Source organism: Amphiura filiformis, chromosome 7 (genome assembly GCF_039555335.1).
Source record: "Amphiura filiformis chromosome 7, Afil_fr2py, whole genome shotgun sequence".
Lineage (NCBI taxonomy): Eukaryota > Metazoa > Echinodermata > Ophiuroidea > Amphilepidida > Amphiuridae > Amphiura > Amphiura filiformis.
This window is the reverse complement of record NC_092634.1, coordinates 22,531,307-22,558,906: the sequence shown is the minus strand read 5'-3', so window position 1 is coordinate 22,558,906 and position 27,600 is coordinate 22,531,307. Positions and strand designations below refer to the sequence as shown.

The window sequence follows — 27,600 nt, the reverse complement described above, 5'->3', positions numbered from 1 at the left end:
CATTTCAAATCACATTATTAAGTATTATTGAGTATCGATTCGCGTGTAACACCTTTATTTTGACAAACTAAAAAAATATTGTCACGTGTTCCTATGTAATAGCATGGTAATATTCGTATTGCGCGGACTTGGATGTCGACCTTTTCCCATGATACACCACGATTACATCGCAAACCGCTGGCGGCGCCCTTATTGCGAATAGCGAGAATTGACTGCATCTCCAGGATACAATAAAAGTACCTATGGGCAGCGCTATAGGACCAAATAAAAATGTGGTGCCTAAGTAAAGATACATTTTTACAATGTTTTTCTTCTATTATAAATAGCCCAAAATTTAAGGTGGTACTACACCCCCTGATAAATTTTGTGACTAATTTTGCATTTTTCTCAAAAAAATAACTACACATTGGTAACAGAAGTTATGTACATTATAGGGGCAAGGAATCCAATTACTTCAGTGAAATTTCATTGATTCAAGATAAGACAAGTGGTTCATTATATAATGTTAAGCAATGAGGTAAATCCTAGAGGTACCTCTTTTCTTATCATGAATAACGTACCGCTTGTCTTGAGTCACTGAAATTCCACTGTAGTAACTGGATTCCTTGCCCCTAAAATATACATAACTTTTGTTACCAGAGTGCTATTTTTTTTGAGAAAAATGCAAAAATAGTCACAAATTGATCAAGGGGTGTAGTACCACCTTAAGGCATCATGACCCAGGTATAAAATGCTTCATGTGGCTCATGAACAGTCACCTTTTTGGGGTCACCAAACATGCAACCTATTTGAAAATATTGCTACCACATTGGTAAAAAGAAAACTTGCATTGTTTCAGAGCTGTATGTAAACTTTAAAAAATAGATATCCAACTGGTATGTCTCAACTTTATAAGCTCAGCACTATAGTCTCATACTTGTGGCGGTCTCTGTTCAGTGGTGGTGGTGGCTGTAGTCCATTGTGCACCAGTAGTACTCCACACCAGGTGTGGTGTGGTTTGCACCTGCACCTGCACCTGTGGAGCTGGTGATGGGAGTGTCTGAATTTGAGGCTGCACCTGCACCTGAATAGTTGGTTCTGATACAACCACCTCTGTTGCAACAGCAGCTTCGACTAGTTCAGTGAGTTTTTCTATTTGCACCGGATCTGCAGTAGTGGACGGTTGAGATGTTTCTGTAGAGCTGTGGATACGAGTATGAGGTCTGAGAGCCTTCTGACTGACATGATACAAGCCACACCACCTACATATCCGTTGGCTCAATTGCACCTGAAGGCTAGGGCAATAGAAGTCGTATGGAATGATGCGAAATTTCTGCACTGCACACGGAAGAACTGAAGACATTGCAATGCGCATGGCTAATGATCCATATTGTGCAGAACCGAGTTGGTTCGGTTCTGGTGCTTCAGGACCATTATCTCCTTGCATGAAAGGAATCGGAGGAGGAACAAACCGTTCTGACAGAATCCCTTTCAAGTTACTTCTCCATGGACCACAACACACATCATTATCACAGCGGACAATCTGTAAACAGTACTGACTCTGCCTCACGTGTTCCGCTTTCCATCTCTCATCGTGATTAACCCCTTCCCACCTTCTCCCCTCCGGTTCATCTGATGGCTCCACATACTTAGCAATGATTGGATGCGATTCAAACGATGCCTCACTCCAGACTTCGCTCAATGTCTCACCAGCTGCTTTGAAGTTCTCCTTCTCCAGCGTGTCATCGATGCAATGGCCATGCTCATCGAGATGAGAGGTGAAGTGATTCCGAGGGATGGCCAGTTTTGACAGACATTCTGTTAACACTTGTACCCTCTTTTCAGCAGGGTGATAATAACTTCCCTTTCCAGGGGCATCAGACACGATGAACATAGCATCCAAATTATGCACCTTGAAATGACACGCAGCAACCTGAAGAGCTTTAGCAGAGTGTGGGTTCTCATCGTGACTCCCACTAACAAACAGCACCATAACCGGTTTCACCGATCCATCTGGCCTTCTCAGAAAATCCTTAAACTCTGGTCTCTGTACCACAATGTTAAAATCATCCCAATGAGCATAGGCAGCAGATGCCAAATATCTCCCACTTCGGACCGCAATATATGTAGGCCCAACTTTGGTGACTTTATCTTGCTCACCCATACCGTTTTTGTGAATTTGGCATGCTCCATACAAAGACAATACCAATTTGGTGCCGTCCAGTGATTTCAATCTCATGGCTTCACTGTCTGATTGTGGAGCCCTGTAGTCAAGAACCATATGTTCTGAGCTGTTTTCTCCCGACGACTTGAATCGAACCCGACACCCGTTGTCCTGGATCACATAACCAACAACCTGTGGACCCAGAACAGATGTCAGTTCTTGTACATACTGAATACTGGCAGCAGCAAATTTGCCATCTATATGCTGCTTCCCATGACCCGTTTGAGGTCTCAGTTTCACTGGAACGTATTTCACATGGCGTTTCCCCTCAGGGCTTTCCGTTGCTCTCGGAGCTAACCTCAGATAGGCTGCGCTCCTGCTGAGCTTGAACCCACGCTGTTTCATTTCTATAGTCAGATCTCTCAACGATTTTCCAGTTAATGCAGGTTTTGGCGTATCACCATTTTTGTTATCGCCAGCTGCAGCAGCACCGGCCACTTCTTCAAGCACTTTGAGAAGATCTGGTTGAGTCTCTTCAATTCTGGGTCTGCCTCTCTTATTTCTAGTTTTCAACTTGCAAGCCAGCTGAGGATGACTTTTCTGCAACTGCTCAAGCTGTTTCTTCTTCCTATCACGATACTTCTTCTGCCGCACGGCATTGGCTTGCAAGGTGGTCAGCTTCATCTTCTCATTGCACAGATCAAGTTTCTTTGCACCTATCAGCTCTTTCAAATCTTCTCTAGTCATCACCTTACCGTCCCCTAAGACATAAGTTTTAACCTTTTTCACCAAAGAGGCCTGTCTTAATGCTGTTAACTCTTCTTCCAGCCTCATTATTTTAGTAGCACTCTCTTCTTGCACTGGTTTCTTCATATTGATATTGATAGTGTGAACACCTTCTTCTTCATCTTTTACTTCTTCAGTTTTCTCTGCTTCTTTATTCTTTGTTCTTTTACCTGGTCTCAATTCATAGGCAACCAAAGGGTGCTTTTCCTTAATTTCTGCCAAATCTCGTTTTCTCTGGTCCCTGTATTTCTTTTGATATGCTGCATTCCCTTCCAGCCACGACAACTTTTGCTTCGCTCGTTTCAATTCGTCCTCGCCAGCCTTGAGATCTTTGTGACCTTGCAGATCGTCCGACTCGCGGGACTGCTGCAGGAGTCGGTCCACTTTCTTTTCAAGCTCCTTAATATTGGCACGTAGTGTCTCTTGAGCTGGAGTCTTTTTCTGTTTTTGAGTTTGCTGTTCATTCGATGTAGAGGCAGATGAGCTGGCCGATTGGTCCTGGAGAGAGGACACACAGAAAAAAAGCAAACTTCAATTTGACAAACAGAGTGTGCTGAAAAATGTTCACCTATTGAAGGTTAATATTGTCCACATATTTATTTGGTAAGCAAAATAGAACTGTACATCACATACATTTTATTTAACATTATTGTTTTACATATTTGCATCGTTAACAATCAGGTCCAGTGACTCATCCATCTTTGTTTTTTGACAGGTGATCACAAACATGAACAGGTAAACACAGCCTTCTATGACATCAAATATAAATGTGTGAAGAAGGAATCTGGGCGAAAGCTTTTCACATTAAAAGCATGTAAACAAAAAGATTCACAAGTTTGCAGTGTTATAATACATTCATATTACGGATTTTGTCACCGTTATTGCTTTGTGAAATTGTCCATCAGACATTTTGTCTTTCTGTAATTCTGTGGCACCCTTACATCCATAAAACAGAGATGGATAGGTCACTTGGAAATCCTGGATGAACTATTTATACAAAGTAGGATGGAACTTTATACAAGTGAGTCCTTTCACAAAAACTTGCAATTCTCTGGTTGTGATAAAACTCATCTTAAATCTCTGAACACTGCACAAAGCAATGTTGGGGATTTTTTATGACACAAATGATACCGTTACAGTTGTTGTGAAATCAGGCGTTGGAACGTTTTTTTCACTTACACCAGTTTTTATGCATAAATACTAAGAATTGTATTACAAATCTACATACAACAGTAAAATGTACCACACATAATGCTTGCCTAGTTAATATACTGTACTTAACCACTTGAGCTGATTTTACAACCTTTTCAGTACAATGGGCTATTCCATTTAAAATCCACATTACCCCTTGTGGAAGATTTTGGAAATATCTGCCACAGGGGGAGTATGAATTTCAAATGGAATGAGCACACTAGGCAGCTCCATTTGAGTTTCATACACCCTCTAAAAATTTTCAACCTGAAACTTCCACAAAGGGAGGATGAGTTTCCAATGGAGCTGCTAATGTGTTAATTCCATTTGAAATTCATACTCCCCTTGTGGAAGATATTTCCAAAATCTTCCACAGGGGTAGTGTGGATTTTAAATGAAATAGCCCAATGTCAAATCAAATGTTTCCATTTATCCCAAGGAGAGAAGCCTCCAAATCTGTCACACGATGACCAATCCACTGTAAATTATACTGTGCGTCTCATAGTGGGAATGACTGCATATTAAGCAGTGATATTAGCAGCTAAAGATGACTCCCTTTGATGTAATCCATACATGTGAGCAGAAGATATGACAGCAGAAGAAAGGATTCCATGAATGATGCACCCTGATCCTAATTCGTACGGAAGTACCAGCTCAAATTGTTTCAAGGAGAAATTATCTTCCATTCTGTGGCTGTATCCCTTTCAAGTGTACAACTATACTAACATATGTATGTATCTACATTTAAAGCTACACACTTATAATTACTACATTTTATACAACACTGAACACTGCATCACACACAAATGTTTTTGGCATTTTATTGTAAAATACATAGTTGTGAGAATGCAAAACGTATCAAAGAACTGTGTCTCGTATTCTGTTGTCATTCAAAATTTACTATCATGTAATCCACCTGTTACCCACTAGCAAATATGGTCTACAAGTGGGATCCCTATCTCCTGTTAATTGTTTGAAAAAAACATAACATGGGTGGGGCTTAACTTTATTATTGACTTTTATCATGACATGAATGGGGCTTAACTTTATTATTGACACTTTAGGCGAGTGAAAGTCGATTCCGAGTTTATCGTCCCCCGCCCGCGTCACTTTTTGGAGACCAAAAATACCAGCGTCAAATTTTCAAAAATGCCAAAATAATTCATTATTTTCAAAGTATCAGTGTTTTCACCAGTTTTAGCAATTGGAAACACATAAATTCATAACTTGGAAGCAAAACGAGGCCCTTTTCTAACTTTTCTAGTCCCTACCCATATAAAAACATGTTTATAAATAACATGTATGAGTGTGGCTTTAAATCAACATGCATTTTAGGTCAATAATGAAATCTGTTGAAATAATGAAAAATGAAAAATGAAAAAGTCACCTCACCAACCTGGGAAAAAAAGGGGACGATAAACTCGGAATTAACTTTCATTGGCCTTATCATGACATGGGTAGGGCTTAACTTTATTATTGACACTTTATCATGACATGGGTGGGGCTTAACTTTATTATTGACACTTTATCATGACATGGGTGGGGCTTAACTTTATTATTGACACTTTTATCATGACATGGTGGGGCTTAACTTTGTTATTGATGCTTTATCATGACATGGGTGGGGCTAACTTTTTATTATTGACACTTTATCATGACATGGGTGGGGCTGAACTTTAAAATTGACATTTTATCACACTGAGGTGGATAATGGATATTGACTTTTGCTTTGTTGCATTTCTTCTATAACATGGGTTACCTATTCAATGAATATTAGAAATAATCATCTGTTCTTCCATGAGCTCTAGGCAAAAACCAAGACTATACAAAACAAAAATAAAATACACACATACATTTTTTTGCCACATGACATGAACACCAAATAAAATGGCGATCAATATGAAATAATGAAATATGACAGTATACAAACCTGGTCAGAACAAAACAATGTTACCTTTTAAAAAGGCAAAGCTACTACTAACCTGGATTAAAAACACTTTCTATATAAAGGTATTCGTTTTTTATCATAAAAGCTGAAATTGGGTAGATCGCTTTCATGGGTTCTTAAGATTTCAAGTATCAAAATTAAAGAAAGAAATTGGTATGGTCCAAACACCATTTTATCATTTCTGAACATTCAGAAATAAAATATCACAAATATGACATGGAAACAAAAGGTAAACCAGACGATGATTTATTTATCATTTGCGAAATAAGCTTGGCAATCAAGTTGAACAATAAATAAATTACTGTCAAATGACAATTTGTTAACATTTTGGCTGAGATAACTATCAACTAAATACACTAAATGGGAGGATTAAAAATTGTGTCAAGATTATTCACGTAACAATAAATGAAATCATTTTGTCCAACTTCCTCATGAATCCATGCTAAAGAAAATTGAACAACTCTTACCTTTTGTGGATCCCTGTCTTCTTCTAGCTCTGTTGATTTACCCTCTCGCTTCAACTGCTTTCTTGCTTCATTTAGCTATTATGAAATAACAATGCAAATAAACCACATAAAATTATACAAAATTTGTAGGTTAATAAATGCTTACATTTTTCAAAGGCTGCGACTGAGCAGTCATCAGAGTGTGCTCGTAAACCTAGAATTGATCCAGAAGTCATTGATCCTAAGTTCATAGTTTGTCATTTCAGTGTGAGTTTTAAGCGTACCTAATGATTTTAACAGGAATTATTGTTCTAAAAATGACCTCTAATAAATGCCCCTCTTTTGGAAAATGCAAAGCCCGCGAGGGCGTTTAATCGTGGAAATACCGTAAATTCTTATGATTGGGCGCCACATCAATATGGGTACGATACGGCACCTAACTACAACAGGGCCAGGGATAACGAATAGTTTGCAATTGACATACCTCATAATCTGTTTTTTCTTTGGCTTCCTTTATCATTTCCAGAGCTGCTTGCCTTTCTTTGTCATCATTCAAAGTTTTCATGGCTTTACTTAAAACTAAACAAAGAGAAAACGAATCAATGCATTTGGCAATAAGTCACAAACAAAATATATTGTACACAGACCAAATTAAACAGATATCAAAACAAGTTGCTACAATATTAACATCTTTTCCTGATCTTGATGTTAACAATAATTCAAATGCAAACATAGACATGATGTAACATTTACATTTGTATATATATAATTATATGACAACAGCAAACATACGAGGGGGTATCAAAAAGTTTTAGAAATCGCCCAGAAGTGAAAGAGCTATATCAATGAAATTTTGTCAGTGCAATCACTGGTCCTTATGTACATTATGGCCCAAAAATGGTCTCATAGGTATGTTTACTATTTTTACAGGTGGCACTAGATGCCAATAACCTGCTGCCCCAGTTACTGCGCATAAAGTGCAAGATTGAGAAAATTGAGGCAAGCAGCATATTAAGATCCTGCTTTTGAAGGGTTGCAGTTCCTAGAAAATTGATGATGAAATGAAAGTTATCTTTGGTGGTGATTGTGATATGTCACTGTCGCTTTTTGGAAAAGGAATTTTTATTTTATCACATATTTTCTGGGCACTGTAACCCTTAAAATGGAACTTAATCATGCTGCATGCCTCAATTTTCTCCATTTTGCTGGTTATGTGGTTACATAGGCAGGTAGTGACATCTAGCTCCAGTAAAAAAAGTAAACATACTTATGAGACCATTTTTGCACCATAGTGTACATAAGGACCAGTGATTGCACTGACAAAATTTCATTGATATAGCTCTTTCACTTCTGGGCGATTTCTAAAACTTTTTGATACCCCCTCGTAGACATGATCTGATGATGTAACATTTATATATAATTATATGACAATCTCATCTTTTATACCACCTGTGATGTCATACAATCTTGGAGTAAAGCCATACACTATCGTAACAGTTATGTTTATTCCGTAAGCTTACCCATGACAGGTGGTATAATACATGTATCACCAAATGAAGCTAATCAGCGCAGAAACAAAAAGCATCTATACTTTGATCAGCTCTTAATAGGCGGGAAATGTTAGGCTTTTACCACAACGCCGAAAAGTAGACCCACGTTAAGAGCGCTATTAGTTGACCTGCCTGTCTATATTTTGTGTGTTAAAGAAAGTAGACAAAGTATAGGACGTGAATTAATAATTCCTGATGCTTCTGGGGAGATGTCACAAGACAATTCTCAAAATAAAATAATTCGATATCAATCCGCAATGTTAGAAGTCCCGCCGATTATGAGCTGATCAAAGTATAGTAACTGTGCAAATAGCCTTTACAAGTAATTTAATGCGCTTTTCCGAATTTTAAATTACATGTATGAGGTTACCAGAATGGGTGACTCCATTTATGGATTTCAAATGGAATAGCCCAATTCATCACAACAGCCTCATAAATGTCACTAACTTAACTGGGTTCATGTGGAAGCTTTACAAAATTACTGAGACTTCAAACTCATTTGCTGACATCCCCACGGCACATTTTGTGATGCTGGGTTCTGCCCACTGAGGATATAATGTTGACATTGCTATATCAGTGACATCACTTTTGTATATACTTACTTTCAAAAGCTTGTTGTGCTCTGTCTCTGTTATCAGGGTTCTTGTCAGGATGGACCAAAATGGACAACTGAAAAGGAAACATTAATTGACTTTAATCTTCATACCAAAAGGTAGCACTTGTTCAGTGCCTGTATGGGACCATGACAACCCCTCTGACATTACAAAATCCACTTGCCGCAAGCGCCTCGAAAGGGCTGAAAATATAGTGCCAAAAATATAGGGCTCATGCCACTCGCTGTTGTGAAACCGCCCGGTCGTATGGCATTTTCCATATACTCGGTTAGTTTTGTGGGGTTCATTATCGAACCCCAACGGTTCTAGCTTGTATTTAACATAGGCCAATTTGTTTGTGATATTTCAAGTGTTTTAATATTTCAAAATAATCCCATTCAATTACACGGTTGACGATGAAAATTTACTGAATTTAGAGAATGCACGGCGACCACCACCTGGGGCTCAAAATACTTTTTTGATTACTGTTTTTAAAAGAATATGTGCAAAGAAGCCCTGGTGTGTACTATTTGATATTTACAAATAATTTTCATGGAGCCTAATTTGAGTGATATTTGGGGGAAGATCGCCCTCTGGCGAACAAAAAAAGTTGTTTTGTTATTCAAAATTTTGGAAATCCTGAAGAGTTTTTTAAAGCAGTTTCTTGACACTTCTTAACTGTTTTAAAAACATGAATGGAGTTTAAGCCAATTAGGCAAACATGTTTTGGCTATGACCTTTAAAAAAAATTAAATAAAAAAATCTGCCTCACCACCACTACCCTTTGGAAGAAATCTATGGACAATCAAACAATTGGGTTTTTTTTTTTGGTTTTTTGCCTTAGCCTTGTGCCCTGGTTCCATCATACTCTTTCTCACTGATCTTGCAAGATTTAACTTTAATAAGCATTTAGTATAGATTTGGTTTAACAAAGTTAGCAGTTTTAACATCATTGTCTGAAATGTTCATAAATGTCTATTTATTTATTTCTCCTTCTTTATGAATACTTCTCCATGCTTCCAGAAAGGCCAAGCTAGTACTACATGTACTCAGCGTTGGAAATAGCTGGTATCTTTTTGCTACAAAATTTTATCAATTTGCTACACAATTATGGTGTTTTTATGAGCTTTTATGCCATAGACTTACATACTGAAGTATGTGCATGTACCACGAGAAAGTAATGAAAGCAAATTTTGACAGTCTACAGATATCTGTACTACATGTAGGTTACGTTGTACCTTATATGGATTTTTGTCCATTATTAGCTTTAAAATGTTTTACACAACATACAAACAAATTTATCATAAAACCAGAGTCTACATTGTATCTGAAATACACTGCTTACTCTAGTACTACTCACCTTTCTGTAAAGTTTCTTGATCTGCTCCATAGGTGTATCTGGGTCAACTTGAAGCACCTAATTTCAGAAAATTAAACAATATTTAAAATAAAAAAACGCAATGATTCTCCTAAACTTAGTTTGCCAGAATCAAAATTTTTGCCAGAATCAAATTTTTTTCCCATAACTTGATTTACAAGAGATGTTTCTACCGTATTCATTCCAATAAGCGCCCAGGGCACTTTACAAAGTCATTTTGGGTGGGCGCTTATTTTTTACCTGGTTTACCTAATTTTTTCGCAAGGGCTGTTTATTAGAGACAAATTTACCTACTATATTTCCTTGAATAAACGCCCCGGGGGCGTTGCATTTTCCAAACGGGGGGTGTTTATTAGAGGTCATTTTTAGCACGACAATTCCCGTTAAAATCATTAGGTAAGCTTAAAAGTCAAGCTAAAATGACGAACTATGAACTAGAAACACTGACTTTTGGTTCACTTCCGGGTTTCCGATGCAGATTTTCGCCAATTATTGCTGCTATTATCGACCATGTGAGCAACTTGGTAAGCTTACTACACAAGATAGCATGGAAATATCGGCATTTTTTAAACATCTTGGTTGAAAAAAGTGGTGGGGGGCGTTTATTTGAGAGGGAAGACAATTCGAGGAAATACGGTACGTCATAAGGTCCCGAGACGTTCTAGTAGCTTTCCTGATGCAGTAAATGTATTGCAAATTTACACAGGACTTCAAATCCTCCAGCTATTTCACTGTATCAACATCTATCAGTCACTTCAACATTAATGGTACCCTTTAGCAAATTGAAAATACCCTGGGTGGGTGCTTATTGGGGTGTGGGAACTTATTGGAACGAATACGGTATATGTATTTCCATGACTTTACAAAGTTTACATGTTTTTCAATTGGTATAAGGACTTTTTTCTTCCATACGGTAATGTAAAAGTGCTGACGTCAGGGCAAAAGTGCTGCATGATTGGTTACCGACCTGCACAGTACGGCATTTTTGGTCCAGTTGACAGGGCGTCATACGCAAACTAGTCTTTTTAATACGGTCTTCAATTATAATTTAACACATTCCTTACCTCAAATGGATTCAAATTAAAGTAGGTACTGCCAGGCCTGAGCAGTCGGTCAATCTGTTGCTGAGGAGTTAACACAGAGTCACGCTTCTCTATTTCTTTCACCTGCAAAAAATGAAACAATCCATGATTTAAAAATATGGGAATCAGTAGAGTCCCAACTGATAAAAATATTGTGAATTCTCTAGTGTTGGGCAACATGCGCATTTCTGAAGTTGACTAGTCTGTAGCTTGAAAGTCAAAGGAATAATTATTAAATTGGATACTGCCATCTGCTTGCCATCTCTTCCACAGTGCTGGTACCTGGATGTTAACTTATCTCGCAAAAGACGCAAAATGCTGAAGTCAGTGTTGAAACTGATGGACAAATATTATACCATGTCTGAGAATTCTAGTGTTGGGCAACTCAGTCAACTAAATTGAACATGACTGGAAACATCAGTCGGCAACTAAAGTTCTGCTAGATAATCGTCAAATTCAACTTTTTACCAGCTTATAAAATGCCTATTTTTAAATTTATGTCTTAAAAATCTCCACTGCCTTGAAAAAGAAAAAATAGGGAATATGATCAGAATAAACGGATGAGAAAATTCATCATGGAAAGTAGGCTGCCCATGGCTGGAGTATGAAGAGACTTATTTGGTGGTATTGGATGCATTTTCTAGAAATTAGAAAATGCTTTGAGCATGTTTTCAACAGATTAATTCTCGCTATTCACAATAAGGGCACCGCCAGCGGTTTGCGATGTAATCGTGATGTATCATGGGAAAAGGTCGACATCCAAGTCCGCGCAATACGAATATAAACATGCTATTACATATGAACACGTGACAATATTTTTTAGGTTGTCAGTATAACGGTATTACACGCAAATCAAATCACATTATTAAGTATTATTGAGTATCGATTCGCGTGTAACACCTTTATTTTGACAAACTAAAAAATATTGTCACATGTTCCTATGTAATAGCATGGTAATATTCGTATTGCGCGGACTTGGATGTCGACCTTTTCCCATGATACATCACGATTATCGCAACCAATGGCGCGCCTTTATTGTGAATAGCGAGAATTGAGTATGGTAAAGTACACTGATCAATATGCCTTTTATTTGGAGCAAATCGGGCATACGGTTTCCATAATACATCAATTTATATGTTCTTTGTATCCTATTGTTTTTGTCAATAATCAATATAGTTAATGAGCTAGAAGGACTGGAAAGGCTCATTAATATGTAATTTTTGCCAATATTTTGCTAAAAATCAATGCATAAATGTTCAGGGTACTTTTATTTTGCATACTTTTGCTCTGAAACTTGGTCAAAGTGTTTCTCATATGTTCTAATGTATTATATATTGAAGCCGCCCTCTAATTTACATAATTAATGACGTGATAAACTCTGAACCCTGGACATGATACAAGTTTTCAAGATCATGCACGGTATCAACGACATAGACAAAGAAACGCTATTTAGGATGGACGATAGCAAGACTGGCACAATAGGACATACCTACAAGATCCAGAAACAGCACACAAGGCTCAACCTGAGGTCAGACACCTTCAGTTCAAGATCAAGAGGTTGTCAACCAATGGAACAGGCTTCCTGTTAGTGTGCGTCATTGCGTCCAGACGTGTATTTTACAAATTTGGACGCAAGTTCACATGGCTAATCAAGTATTTTGCGTCCATGTCACATGCATGTGGACGCAGACAAAATTTCGAAATTTTATTATTAATTAATAATAAAAATAAGAAATTTGTATTCTTTTATATTTTTAAGATAATAAAAGCCCCAAAATTTTGACCCACCTGCTAAGAATTGAAGTAAATTCTGCAATATTTGTAAATGCAACGTCAGGAAATCGTGCACTTTTTGCATGCTTTCCTAACGATCGTTGTTTGATGGCCTGGGGAAGTCCCGATTGATTTGTTTACAAGCTGAACACGTGCCGCTTAACGCATGCGGTTAATGTTTATTTAATTATTTATCACAACCTGACAATATTCAATTTTAATATTTTAAGTTTATTTTCTCATAAATAATCTAGGTTTCCTTTATTAGTATTATTGTTACGATGAATAAAAGCAATTTTAAAGACAAAATTCAAATGATAACCCTTTTTCGTATTATTTGTGGCAGCGCACTAGTTTTAGCTTTGTAGCATCAACAGCACGTTAATTTTTAAAAAGAAATACGGAAGTAAAATTACAAACAAAAATTTGTTCCAGATTGACAGACTTTGCTCATGTTTTTGCACCTGTTTTTGACCACCTGTCGAACCAAAACTGACACAGAAATGAGAAAAATTACCATAGCGAATGGAGATGGAATGTCACGGCTAAAATGCACTTTTATTTTTTTTAACAATCAACATTTGATGAGGTGTAGATCCGGGGTACGTGTGTATCATTATAATCGTGAATTTCAGATGGACGCACAAAAATCTGTCTGGACACAAGTTTTTGCAACCTCGTCAGCAAACTTGCGTCATTACAGACGCACATTTTTAAAACCTTAACGGGAACCCTGCAATGGAATACCCTTCCAGAATATGTTGCCTGTGCTGTAACCATAAATAGGTTTAAAACCGGAGTTGATAAAGCAATGGCCAAGGAGTACAACAAGTTTACACGTATGGTGTTGGTCAACTCTGGCAGGCTTCCATACGTTGTGCTTGTATTCAGTTGTCCGGCGATACTAGGCCTGGCATTTTCGGTAATTTTGTACCGGGTACCGGCGCGATTTTTTCGGCGGTTAACCGGGTACCAAATTGCAAAAAAAAAGACCTAAATGCTAGGATCATTCATGGTTGACCTAAAAAAAAAAAAAAAAAAATTTAAAGATATTTTGTATTTTTAATATGAAAATTGATACTTTGTATTCATGTCATATTCTATTAATGATTTCAAAATGCATTCAAATTCAAATTTTTTTTTTTGAATTTCGGTACCGGTAGGGTATTTCCTACCCGGTAATGTAATCTCGGCGGTACCCGCCATCCGACCGAAAATGCCAGCCTTAGCGTATACACCAATGAAGCCCAAACCAAAAAAAAATTCTAGTAACAGGAAGCCTACTAGACAATCCTTGTATGACCTTGAAATGTATGGTCATCAATTTTGATAGTATCCGTAACAAGACTGCAGATCTTGCAGTGTGCATTGATAATTATCATCCTGACATCATTATAGGCACTGAAACCTACCTGGATGAGAAAGTTAACAGTAGTGAGCTCTTCCCACCTACGGGATCACAAGAAATCAAGCAACCAAGCAAGACCAATAAGCATAAGCAAAACTACAAGCGCAGCCAGGAGTGTTAGCCAGTACAACCACCAAGTACCAAATTTCAACAACTCCTCCTATATACCTTTGTACAGGAGCCAACCGTTGTTAATCCATGATGAATCCACACTTTTACTGAAGCGATACGCTGAACGCTGAAGCGAGACTACTGCTACGCGAGAGTGCGTAAAATTCGCCATGCCTGGAACCTGTGTGCGTATGCAAGCTTTACAACTTGAATTCAGTATTTTTCAGGTAGCGGCTGAACAATGCAGTTTTATTGCTGATATCAACAGAGAAATCATCGAAGTTTTTGTAAGGCTGAGTGGCAATGATTTTAACTGACATTCCTCATGAAATAATCATGTGAATTATACGATCTTTAGCTTCTTTTCGTTGTTGAAAGGGATTCAATCATGTTTCACCGTTGTTCATCACCGTTTAACAACTCGCGTCCGGCGCGTCTGCATGGTTTACTTCGCGAGGGCAGCTTTAGCTTCGCGAGGGCAGCTTTAGCTGCCCCGCATTGTTGTTAAACGGTGATGAACAACGGTTATACATGATTGAATCCCTAAGTTAACTAAGCCAAGCCCATGGGCCAGGTTTGCCTGGGATAACATAGTACATAATCATGCATAACTCGCATTTACACAAAATCGGAATCAACTGAAATTTGGGGAATAGGATTTTTTCGTGGATATCTACTGACAAATGTCATAAAAAGAGGATGCTAGGATCACGAAATACTCCTTTAAATCATCATCATGCAGAATGCGTACATTTGCATTGACTTAGGCTAGCAGCTAAGTCTAAGACAATGACGTACAAAAACATAGATCGCTGAGCTCGAGCTGGTACGTTGCCGTTTCATTGACAATCACACACTGAATAAGCCATTATGAAATGAAGGGACCTAACAATCAGTATCAAATACAACTAAAATGGAAACTGAATTTACTCTAGCATGTATGGATTTTAAAATTAAATAAATTACTTGTTTTAGCATTATATTCAACTTTCATGACTTTACTGTGTACCATTTTTTTTATCAAAAAATTGCTGAATAATAAAGGCAAGCACGCTCCTAAATCTAGTTCATTCGCCCGTTGCCATGCAGCGCTACAGGAACGGCGACTAAAGGCGAAATTTTGATAAAGACAATGGTATACTGGGAAATTTAATGCGTTTTAATACATGGTTTGTTCAACTTTGTGATCTATACAGCACCCAAACCGGGACCCAAACCTGCTTCACAGATTCGGCGAGCAGGGCACTCTATCCTTAAATTCTACCTCATTGGTCTCAATGATTGAGTAGTACGTACGTTCATGACGTTATACTAAAATGCAGCAAACCTTTTACGAGCGCGACTACCGTGATGTTGCAAATTCGGCGCTAACAACGCGGACGGCGCACAGTTCATTCATAAATTTCCACTCAGCAACAACATATCGCCTTAGCAGCCAATCAGAGACAAGTGCATGCAACGCAGTACATACGCGATGTATCCTTACAATTACCATGATTACATGAATACGCGCTCGTCAAAGCCTAAGGTTTTCTGCATTTTAGTATAGGCATGTTATTGTTAGGGTGTTATAAAACACATGTTCCCACTTCCCAGGTCAACCAATACCCCAGTCAACAATAAACTTATATCTACAGAATCTGTAGGTTTACATTTCAAACATACCTCTGTCATGAATTGAGAGAACGCTCCATCCCCGCTCCCAGAAGGACCACTTTCTCCAGGCATGGAGAACCCTGAATCCGAGCTGGACGCCATTTTGCTCTTTGAGAATAAAATGTAGAAACACCTTTTTTCCTAGTATTAATAAAAAGTTCTTTTTGTTAATCATCATTACAAAATTCATAAAAAAATAGTCATAATGCATTAATTCTAAGCTATTGTATCTTTTAAAAAGGAATAGTAAATATTGATAACGAACTAACGCATATTTTTTATTTATACATTTTACTCATACTAAAACTGCTTAATTGATTGCTTGAAAATAGAGGGCAGTAAAACACAGCACCGTTAAAAAAAGTCACAGAAAAAGTTCTCAAAGGAGAGTTCAGAAATACTTTGTTGGACCACCCCCCCCTCCCCCCCACCACCACCAACATTGTTGGTGGTGGCGGTGCGCATTTGGACATATTTGGAGTCAATACTTTTGACCCTCACCAAGTACTTTGGTGGGGGGCTGGTAAGGGAGGGGGGCCAAAAAAGTTTTGGACCTTAAAAGAGGGGGGACCAAAAAGTTTTAGGTGGTATACTAAAATGCAGAAAACCTTAGACGAGCGCGTATTGTAAGGATACATCGCGTATATACTGCGTTGCACGCACTTGTCTCTGATTGGCTGCTAAGACGACATGTTGTTGCTGAGTGGAAATTTATGAATGAACTGTGCGCCGTACGCGTTGTTAGCGCCGAATTTGCAACATCACGGTAGTCGCGCTTGTAAAAGGTTTGCTGCATTTTAGTATAGGAAAGGGGGGGCCAAAAAGTTTTCCGCTTTAAAACCCAAAATTTTTGCTCGCTTCGCGCGCATTGAGACCCTCTATATCACTTTTAACATGGGCAAGTTTTGGTTTTCAGTGCTTTTGTTTGAAAAAATGATTGATACACATATCTATTATTTAATATAACATTAAAGATGCATATTTGTTGATCATGATCAACAACATGCAACATCTGGGTTGGTCTATGGGTCTATACTGGCACTTTTTAACATAGAATTTTATATCTGTTCAAAGTAGGCTACAAACATGATTATGTACCAATCTGATCAAAATACTAAATCAAGAAAATATTGCAAATAAATTGGATTTCTTTGCACGTGAAGTGTGCAGTTTATTGCAAAATTATTTTGTACACAAATGCCCATGGGTAGATTTACCATAGGGCAGAGTGGGGACAGGCCCAGGTGCCACGGTCTTTGGGGGCCAAAACTGATACCTGTGTACATTTGCGTGACCAAATTAATCTCATATTTGACCATTTTAGCTTTTTTCATATAAATTAGTTCCAATTTTAACAATATTTGACCATTCAAGCTTCAATATGGCCAAATTTTTTGCGCGGTTCGCGCGCATTTGCACTATCATAATAGCCATGGATCCTAATTATATGATGATGTGCCTATGAACCTCCAAATAAATCCTCTATTTCATTTATCCCTGTAAAAAAGTTTTGTCTGTCAAAAGAGGGGTTCAAAAAAGTTTAGTGGTCCATCGAGGGGGGTCCAAAAAAGTTTTCGAGCGAAAAATTTGAGGAAGACCAGCTCCCCCCTACCAAAGTATTAATGAACACTCCCTTATATAGATACTACTATAGGCCTACAAAACTCCCGGGCCAGGCGGGGTGCACATGCACTTGACTTTGAAAGTGACCGCGGGATGTGTGGACAGCAGTTCGGACATGATGGACACCAACTTGAACTTCCATATCAATTTGTAAGCGTTCTTGAGCAAAGTCATGGTTCATTGAATTTACAACCGTAAACAGGCGAAAACTTTTGCGCAAGAAGATTTGCAAAAGAGAATTGACCGTTGCTCACTCTAATGAGGCTAGTAGGCCTATATCATAATGGTCTATGAGTATATGGACAATATAGTATACTTTATCAGTGTGCTCTTTCATAATGACATAAAATATTGTTAAGGACTAGCATTTGAGGTTTTGACTTTTAAAACCTTAATTTTGGTCACTGGGATAGGTCCCGGGAATAGGTCGTTTTCAAATGCTTTACCGGTACCAAATCGCTTTGCTATAAACATTGAATTGCGTTATCTGTTGGCCTAATGAGAAAAATTGTTTTTAAGGGGAAGTGTTACCTTTCGTTCGATATATTAAAAAAAAATTCTGATTGGGTGAAGGGAACACTAGGTTTTGACAAACGATGCTATGCAATAAGAGGGTCTTTATTGCAAAAAAAAATTTGGGTCAAAATATAACAGTGATAGAAATTTTCAAAAAGTCATGCAAATTTGTTGAAAAATATGACAAAAAATAATGAAAAAACAGGGTCATTCGGTGAGAGAATATGTCAAAAATTCTTGAAAAGGGGGATCTTTTGGTGACAGAAAAAACAAAAAGGGGGTTATTGTGTGACAGTGAGTTTAAACAATAAAGGGGTCATTGGGTGACTCCAGAGGATGATTTAAGGAAGCCCCATCATGCACTGCAAACGTGTTATCACTAGAGTTTCAACTGCCACTTTACTTTTCAAATCCCATTGAATTCTGTGCAAAAGATGTTGTTTAAGAATTGTGCGTGTGTCAATGTCATTATTAGTTGGTCGATTTCAGATCTAAAGTGATGTATGCATGAAGGATAATTCACACCTTCTGTAGGTAACATAAAATGTGAAATCGACCAGCATTGTGAATGCGTTTTTATTGTAAATATATTTGTCACTGATTTTTGACAAAGTCTGGCCGATATACATGTTATTTTTGTTACTTGGCCTAGGTTTATGGTATACAAATGCGCGCAAAGCTCACGAAGTTTTGCCATATTGGCTAAACTGATGAAATATGGTAGAATAAATTCGCGAGAGGCGCGCAAAAAAGTAATCCCGGGGTTATAATTTGATCAAAACCCACGATACAGGCGTCAACATTTTGGGGGATGATTACCACACCATTACCAGGCGGCGGATGACATGATCGCGCCGGCAACTCGTGAAACCGCCCGGCCGTATGGCATTTTCCATATACTCGGTTAGTTTTGTGGGGTTCATTATCGAACCCCAACGGTTTTAGCTTGTATTTATATTATTTATCAACATAGGCCTATTTGTTTGTGATATTTCAAGCGTTTTAAAATTTCAAAATAATCCCATTCAATTACACGGTTGACGATGAAAATTTACTGAATTTAGGGACTGCACGTCATACACCACCTGACCATTACCATATCTACGCCTCATGCCTCTAAGACTTGTTTATATTTATAGAATCATTTTGTGATTTACCAAATTCCATATTCAATTATTGAAGGTATAGTGAGCACTTGAGTTACATTTAGCATCGATAAAATAAAATCTATTTTGTACTGTTTCTAGTCATCATCTTGTGTATTTTCACTATTGTTTTGAAACAATAGTGGTATTTTCTGGTTAAAAAACTCCCCCCCTTATCAGGAGTACAAAACTTTCTTGACCCTCTTTTTGCAAAACCTAAAACTTTTTGACTCCTCTTTGTTTTGCGCACTCACCCCACCAAAGTATTTATCAATCATTGTCAGAAATTACAATTCCATGTCTAAAAAGTCTTATTTTGTCTTTAATACATGCACGGCTTTCGGTTTACACACCAAAATGTAGTCTGAATACGAGAATGTCAAATATCAAATTATTTCAAAAAAGCTACATACATATCATTAGATGAAGTTTACTTCGGGGACTGTTAAATTAATGTCAAATATATATATTTTTAATATTTTGCCATACATTTTTTAATTATAATTTATATGGTTTGTCGCGAATTAAAAAAAAATCAAAATTATTTGACATGTAGGCCTATACGATCTTTTTAAAATAAATTTGGTTAATGTTTTTCAAATCCTTGTTTTAGTTTTTTCATTATTTTTTTTTTCATGCATGTAGGCCTACCAACTTCATATGAATACTCAATTGCCTAAATTAAATTAAAAGTCTTGTGTTTGTCAGACAAAAGAGCAATTTTGAATTAATTCCTACTCTTAAATGCTCTTTATATGAAATGAGAAAAGGAAGGCTATTAAAATCACATTCATATTTAAAAACACACACCCAACCCACACACACACAACAACAGCTTACAACAACAACAACAACGACGACGACGACAACATTACAACAACAACAAAACATTGGTTTTAACAAAACTGATAATAAAATATTGTAAACTTTCAAAACTTTCAAAAAGTTATAAAAAAATAAATAAAGGCAAAACACACGTGGGAGATGACTCTAGTAATTACCCTAGTACAATGACGTTGACATTTTTCACATTCCATTGACGGGTGATTCCCAATCAATTATTCTAATGCGTTTTATGAAATAGTTTGTCATCAGTCATTATTTAATTAGTCATATGGTCATATACAACGATGTGAAATTTGTCAAAAGCTAAAAGAAATTATTCGACCAGTGTGAAGGTACCCGGCAAAGGTGCAGCAGTGTGCCACCTGTTACAACTAAAAATAAAGATTTAAAAAGTTGATCCAATTGGAAAACATTTTATCCCATTTGATAAATAATTGCGAAATTCTGTAAACAATTTCTGATTTCAAAAGTTTGCATCAAAATGCCCTGTAGTCAAAATATTATTGTTCTGTGAGGCGTGACTGAGTCTGCGACGTAGTAAAAAGTCCATTGTCAATCTACCACAAACTGCATTCCATTCAAATTATTGATCTACGCATGCGCAGTCTTGATGGGATTTAAAGACTGGGTTACAGTTTACAAGTGAAGAGCTGATGAATACGTGTGGATTTTTACCCAAATTTTTGACTATTTCCGGGGATAACATTTGCCAAAGAAAGGATATATTAAAAATCGGAATACTACAGGAACAAGTGGAAGTCACAGGATGGATTATCGGGAACGTGGAGAGGAGAGAATCCGCCTGAAAAGGGCGATAGATGAGTGGAATGCTAGCCGGTTGGATTTGTTTGAAATCACGGAACCTGATGAGGTAAGAATAAAATCTGACGATTTTAGACCAAAATATTCCACCTCCGTTTCAAATTAAATCAGACATGATTTTGAAAATGGTGTCAGATCACAAATACTTAGTGTGTATATTTTCTATTTGAGGTCATTTGTTTGTGATTAAGATTTCCAAAAGCTGTCAAATTCGCTTCAAAAGTTTTGGGTGGTTGTACTTATAGACCTACGGTATACAGTCCATACGATGCATGACATGCGACGGCGAAGTCATACACACAGTGCACACTCGGTCTCGGAGCTCTGTTCATGTACTCGCAGCTCGCACAGTTCTCGACAAGTCGACAACAGCTGAGTGAGTGAGTGAGTGTGCTGTCAGTGTCATGTTGACCTTGAGAAGTTTACTTAACATGTCATTTTTGGGCTATCCCAACCCAAATCCCACGGCGACGTCGGCGTCATATGGAACCAAAATGTTCTGTTGCCGTGAATTGAACAGGTCACCTCTCTCATCAAATTACTCCAAATACGGTAACTTGTTTCAAGTGACAGAGGCAAAGTTAGAGCGACAAGCCATGCACTGCAAAAGTTGGCGATTGTGCGGCACTTTTCAAAACTTAAGTCTTAAGCGGGGATGTTTAGGAGAGCAATCACTGTCAGTGAGTTGAAAATGTTTAAAAAGTGAGATCACTGGCTGCAGAAAAAAGTATCAATGAGATTCAGTCCCCTTTCTTCAAAATACCGTACAAGGTGTATAAATTTTTAACTATAGCCAAAATAACAATTTCTCGATCATAAGAGGATGTACCTTCTGTGTCAGCGTTTTTCATAGAATAACACGATCACGCGACCTGCATGACCAAATCTTGACCTTGCCTAGCAACGATCGTGTGATTGGTCAATTCTCAAAAGCTGTGTTTTGCGCCGTAAGCGCCGGTATTTGCGTAGTACGCCGGCGCAAATAACTGTGCGTACCAAGTTGGCTCTCATGATCGAGAATTTAATATTTTGGCTATAGCATCGGCTAAATTCAGGTTAATTCATAAATCATAATTAAACATTTCTACAATTGGAATCTATGGAACAGTCTGTGATCTAGACCTGACAGACTGCAGTGCACAGTGATGAAAAAATCTAAACAAGATGGGCCAGAGGAATTGGACACTGAAAATTGTATTGATTGTGGCATAAAAAATCACTTGCATTGTATCAGTTATCACCAGTTGGTTATTATGGAGGTGGGTCTTAAATTAAAAGGAAGCAATAATTCTATCCAATTACTTCCTGTACAACCATAGAATGAATCGGTAAATCTTTCTTAGTAATATTACTACCCTACATTTAGATGTTTTAAAGGGCCAATTTTGTGCCTATTTTTGCGTCTCAAAAATTAAAGCGCATTGGTGACAAGTAGGCCTAATGTTGGGGCAAGGACTACAACTACTGCACTGAAAATTCAGCAACTCAAGGCAAGTAGTTATTGATTTATTGATCAAATATTGGTTTTCCCTCATTTTTGACTGCTGTTGTCTGTGTTGAAATAAAATTTCCAGTGCAGTAGTTGTAGTCCTTGTCACCAATGCTCTTTTTTTGAGATAAATGCAAAAATAGGCACAAAATTGGACAGGGGTGTAGTACCCCTTAGGGGTGTGCAATACCGGTACCATGCTATTAACGGTGCTAACTGCTAGGCAACAATATCTTGAGATTTCAAATATAATTCTCACTGCTTCATCGACGACCTCACGATAAAGATGATTTGTTGAAATAATATTACGTCTACAGGCCTTGTCAACGATTGCTTGATATATACCGTAAATAATTATGGCATAATTTGCAAGATAAATGACACATATCCAATACATTGTGCACTGTGCAGTTATGAATATTATAAAAATTGAACCATTTCACTGAGTTAACCAATGGTGCTAGCGATCGAGAATTGAGATCTGCATGATTGATAAGAATGGCAAATTTTTAAGCTAGCACAGGTTTCATAATTTGTACGGATTTCCCAGCAAGTAAAAAACATCAAACAAATTTAATGTTTTGCCCCCACCCCCCAAATATATTTATAATGACATAATTTGGGGACAACTTAAATGTTTTGATGACAAGCAGAATCTATAATTATGCTTGCTTAGGTTGTCCTCAGGACAACCTCCATTTTACTTACACACTGTTTACATGTATACACGTACAGTACCTTGCTTTTATGCTCTCTTACAGTATCTGGAGTTCTTTGGTGTCATGCGATTCTTCTTCCAAGAAGAGAACGACAAAGTGTCTACAAAATGCGTCCGTGTTTCCAGCACAGCAACAACATCAGATGTTATCAACATCCTCATTGAGAAATTTCATCCTGACATGCGCATGCTTACAATCCCGGAATATACTCTCTATGAAGTCCACGCCAATGGAGGTGAGTGTGAACCTGGTGAAGCAGGAACAAAATGATCTAGCTTCCAGTATTCAAGAATGTTTACAATGTTTACAGTAAACACCTATGATCAGCTCTTATATGGGCGAGAATTATTTGTCTCGACTTGTGCATGTGTCAATTCACAAAAGCGTGTCAATCACGCAATACATGTACGTAAAGCGTAGTTCGCATAGGTGCTGCACCCAGCTGTGTGTATGCCACAATGTTATGAGTCCCGTGCCTATTACGAGCTGATCAGAGTAGGCCTATACAAGTTCCATACATCATACATGTAGAAGAATTTTAGCCTTCTCTGTTCTCTTGCTTGTTTGTTTTAAAACATGTGTTTGAAATTGCAAGGAACATGGGGTAACAATTTAAAAAAATTGTTATGTGGATGCTTTATTGCTCACCAAACTTTTGAATACATTGTGTGCTCATTTGAGCTTCTATACAATGTACATGAATGCACATGTGTAATTGTGTATCAAGAATCTTAAAATTTAATTTTTGTTTAATTCAAGGAATAAAGAATAAATTACAAAATATAACAGTCCTATTTAAAATTGGACCTCAAGTGATGAAACAAAAAGTCAACAATGTTTTGGAAATTTTTATAATGGGATGGATTTGAATACAAGCTTTGTCATCATTCAGATATTCAAATGATGAGCTGTCTGAGCTCTTCATGTACATTTAGCTACCTGGGAAATATTAGAAATATTTATGCATTCCATTGGACTAGAGATGGCTGCAATTGGCATGCAAGGTTATAATGCCCTTTACATGCATGGCTATGTTATTATCCCGCTACTTAAAATCTTCAGTGAACAAGACAAGACAGTTTGAATTTTCAGGTTCTATCTATGGTGTGACCAAAAATAATAACAAAAAATTACAATACAAGTAACATTTAAAAAAACATTATTTTCCTTTATTTTCCCTACCCGGAGATCTCACATCCGGGATACCGGGCATAAACGCTCTTTATGCCCGGCTCTCGACCAATCACACACGCTGTTACATAGCGTACATATGAATGAACGACCAATCACACATGTGACACAGTGCGTTTGATGAGTATGTGGTGTGATATGAATGATGTTCATAACAATCATGTAATGAGTGACATTGCTCTTGTACTTGACACAGCATAAATGATATTGAACACAATAAACGCTTATGATAGAATATGCATTGAAATCTGCAGAAATTTAGTGGTTGATTATAATGTTTTGATGGTGGTGCATGATCATTGATCAGTGTTTTTCGTAAAAATTCTCCTTCAAAGGTCTACATGTATTCACAGGTCTTTGTGTGAAACTTGTGATGCTATTTTTGTGGTGTGCCCAACAATGTAAACTAAACTTGACCTTGTGATGACCCAAGCCCTGAGCAATCATCATCACACTGCAGAATCAGATCCAAGGGTTGGATGGGAAAATACCAGGGTAGGGTTGGATGGAAATCATGGAGGTCTCCTATAAATCACAATCAAATCAAAACTATTTTGAATTCATAAGAAATAATCATTATTTTGGTTTGGCTGACAGATTTTGATAAATCACTCCTTGTTTCAAGGGGGTGTTAGGGATTAGCATGTTAAGTACAATATTCCATATTCAACTACAAGATGGAAATGAAGTATTGATCTGTTTGTGGTTTGTCAATGAGTTCTATTGTCCTATATTGAATGATTCACCAGGAATAACAATGGGATCAAGCAACTGTCACAATAGAATTATCAATTTTGCTATTGAGTGTTGAAGTGAGAATTACATGTATGTAGTACTCTGAGTAATTTATAACTCCCTGTTTTACACAAGGGGAGAAAAAATGGAGGGGGGGGGGGAGTAATTTTTGCTGGTGTATAGCACATCCAGCCAAAAGTGAAATAATTAATTGGCTTGGAACGGGTCTAGGAAATATTGAAAACGTTTCTGTCATGCATTGGCAGCCACTTGGGCTTCATACTATATCTAGGTTTAGGCTATACTATTAATTATTATCATGATTATCCTGTCTATACTCTGATCAGCTCGTAATAGGCGGCACTCGTAACATCATGGATTGCGTGCACACACCTAGGCGCAGCACCTAGATGCGAACTGCGCTTTGCGTATTGCGTGACCGATGCATGCTTTTGTGAATTTACACAGACGTACAGTCGTACATGTGTATGTAAGTTGGGACTTTATTGACTCACTCAGTAATGAGCGGATCATAAATTATTTTATATATAGTCTGGCCTCATCAAAACAGGTCTCCTCTCACAGATACTGGAATTACAAAAAACAGACAAAAGATCAAATTGTAGCCTTCTTCTTAGCCTATTTATAGCACAATTTCCCCTTAGAAGTAAAGAGTTCATGCTATATCACATTATTCAGCATGACCCGCACAAAGCCACCAGGCCCTTTGTGGAGCTAATACCGGGCCTCATCTTACACCAATAGCCAGCATGATCTGATTCCCAGTGATTATATCATGGTGTAGGATCACTGACATACAGCTAGGATTTCCATTACAAACTCTGTGGTTACTATGACAACAAAGAATGTTTGTGTTTTGAGAAGTGTCTTGTTTCTCATGGCTTGTTTGTATATGGGGTGTCTTGATGATCTGTACAGATAAAGGGAATCTTGTCACCCATTTATACTGACATCATGCACACACTTGAATGGGTAGGCTACAAGATTTATTTACGAGATGGACCCTTAAATTTAGTTTAAAACTTGAACCATTTCCCATCATCATATTGAAAGTTTACCAAGTACCGTAATTTGAAAAAGTTTTTTAAACTTTTACAAATTAATCTATTTTTAAATGTGTACAAAATATCAGAGCAAGTTGGTTTATCATTTCAATATCAATTCTTAAAAGTACAGGGAATGCAGTCGGTATATTATAGGCTCCTACAAATGTATAGATTTTGATCTTGTGGAGCAACAGAATAAAAGGTTTGGTTTCCTACAGTTTAGTAAAACAAGAAAAACAAACAGTGCCAAAGACCAATTCAAACATAAAACATTTATACAAAATATTTCTTAGTTGTTGGGTTTTTTTTTGGGGGGGGGGGGCAAATGGAAACAGTTGGCAGTTCTAAACTTGTTCAATGAAGAACCTGCTAAAAACTTACTAATTGATAAAAAATGTATAATCTCCCATTTTCAATTTTGAAAACTATTGTCAGCCTTGAAACAGGTACTTGTCTTTTTAAATTTCATAACATTTGATATTTTTCTTCATCCCCTGTTACAGAGGAAAGACAAGTTGAAGGCAATGAGCGACCATTGTACGTTCAGTTGAACTGGACCACAGACCTCAGAGAAGGAAGGTTTCTACTCAAGAAGAAATCAGACCGAACTGCTGTAAGTTTTATAAGAAGTAAAATCCAGAAGTCTGAAGATGGAGTAGCTGCAATACATACAATGTAGGCCTATAGTACATGTAACAGCTTTCTTCGTTTTTGTCTATTGGATTTTAAGGCAAAAAATTATAGTCAGAAAATTAATCATGCAGAAAATACCACTTTGAAATCAGGATGGTGAAAATATCAGTGTCATGTTGTAGAACTAAAACAGTGAAGTCAATATTGAATCACAAACTATCTGATATTACTATTACTGGAACAGTACAGAAATACACTATTTACATACACAATATTTACTGTACATGTACTGTATGTGTTAGCTCTGCTAATCCATCAAGGGTTGTGAATGTAGACCTAGAATCACCCCAACCAGATTCCCTGTTGTGTCTGGCAAATTGTAGAGGTCGTGACCTTATTTCCATTCATCATGTTTTGATGGATTTTAAAAAGCTGAAACTCAGTAGTGAACCTCATAAAATTATATGAGACTACAATACAATGTACAGGATACATTTAGTTGGTAAACCTTGCAACTTGTGGATGGGTGGGGGCAGACAAAAAAACAAACAAATTCTACAATTTCAAATGCAAACTAAAACTGATCACAACCTCTCATGGTGGGAGGGTACGAACATTAAATGAGAGGGAAGGTGCAATTTACAAACCTGAAATTAGTGTAAAAACCAAGTTTCAATTAAATGGCTGTTCTGAAGGAGTTACTAATTTATTTTATGCAAACTAAGAATCAGGATCTTTAATTCTACATG

General features: G+C 37.3%; 2 protein-coding genes across 2 annotated transcripts in view; one reads left to right on the top strand and one right to left on the bottom strand.

Annotated features, from left to right (window-relative positions):
• Positions 1–636: 636 nt before the first annotated feature.
• LOC140156886 (uncharacterized) lies at positions 637–16,174 on the bottom strand. Its single transcript, XM_072179904.1, has 7 exons — positions 16,075–16,174; positions 11,100–11,201; positions 10,018–10,074; positions 8,667–8,733; positions 6,999–7,093; positions 6,536–6,610; positions 637–3,427 (listed from the first exon to the last, which is right to left on the bottom strand). Exons 1-7 carry the CDS (start codon positions 16,165–16,167, stop codon positions 911–913), a joined length of 3,006 nt encoding a protein of 1,001 aa, XP_072036005.1. The 5' UTR covers positions 16,168–16,174; the 3' UTR covers positions 637–910.
• Positions 16,175–20,813: 4,639 nt separating this feature from the next.
• LOC140157719 (uncharacterized) overlaps positions 20,814–27,600 on the top strand; it is a 68,448-nt gene continuing 61,661 nt past the window's right edge. Inside the window, 3 exon segments of the mRNA XM_072180962.1 lie at positions 20,814–21,066; positions 23,268–23,460; positions 26,722–26,831. Of these exon segments, the coding sequence (XP_072037063.1) occupies positions 20,962–21,066; positions 23,268–23,460; positions 26,722–26,831 (408 nt within the window). The 5' untranslated portion in view covers positions 20,814–20,961.

Coding starts and splice junctions, on each gene's coding strand:
- LOC140156886 (XM_072179904.1), bottom strand. CDS start 16,167: ATGGCGTCCAGCTCGGATTCAGGGTTCTCCATGCCTGGAGAAAGTGGT. Junction 8,734..10,017: donor TCAAGAAACTTTACAGAAAG/GTGAGTAGTACT, acceptor TTTCCTTTTCAG/TTGTCCATTTTGGTCCATCC. Junction 3,428..6,535: donor AAGACAGGGATCCACAAAAG/GTAAGAGTTGTT, acceptor TCCTCTCTCCAG/GACCAATCGGCCAGCTCATC.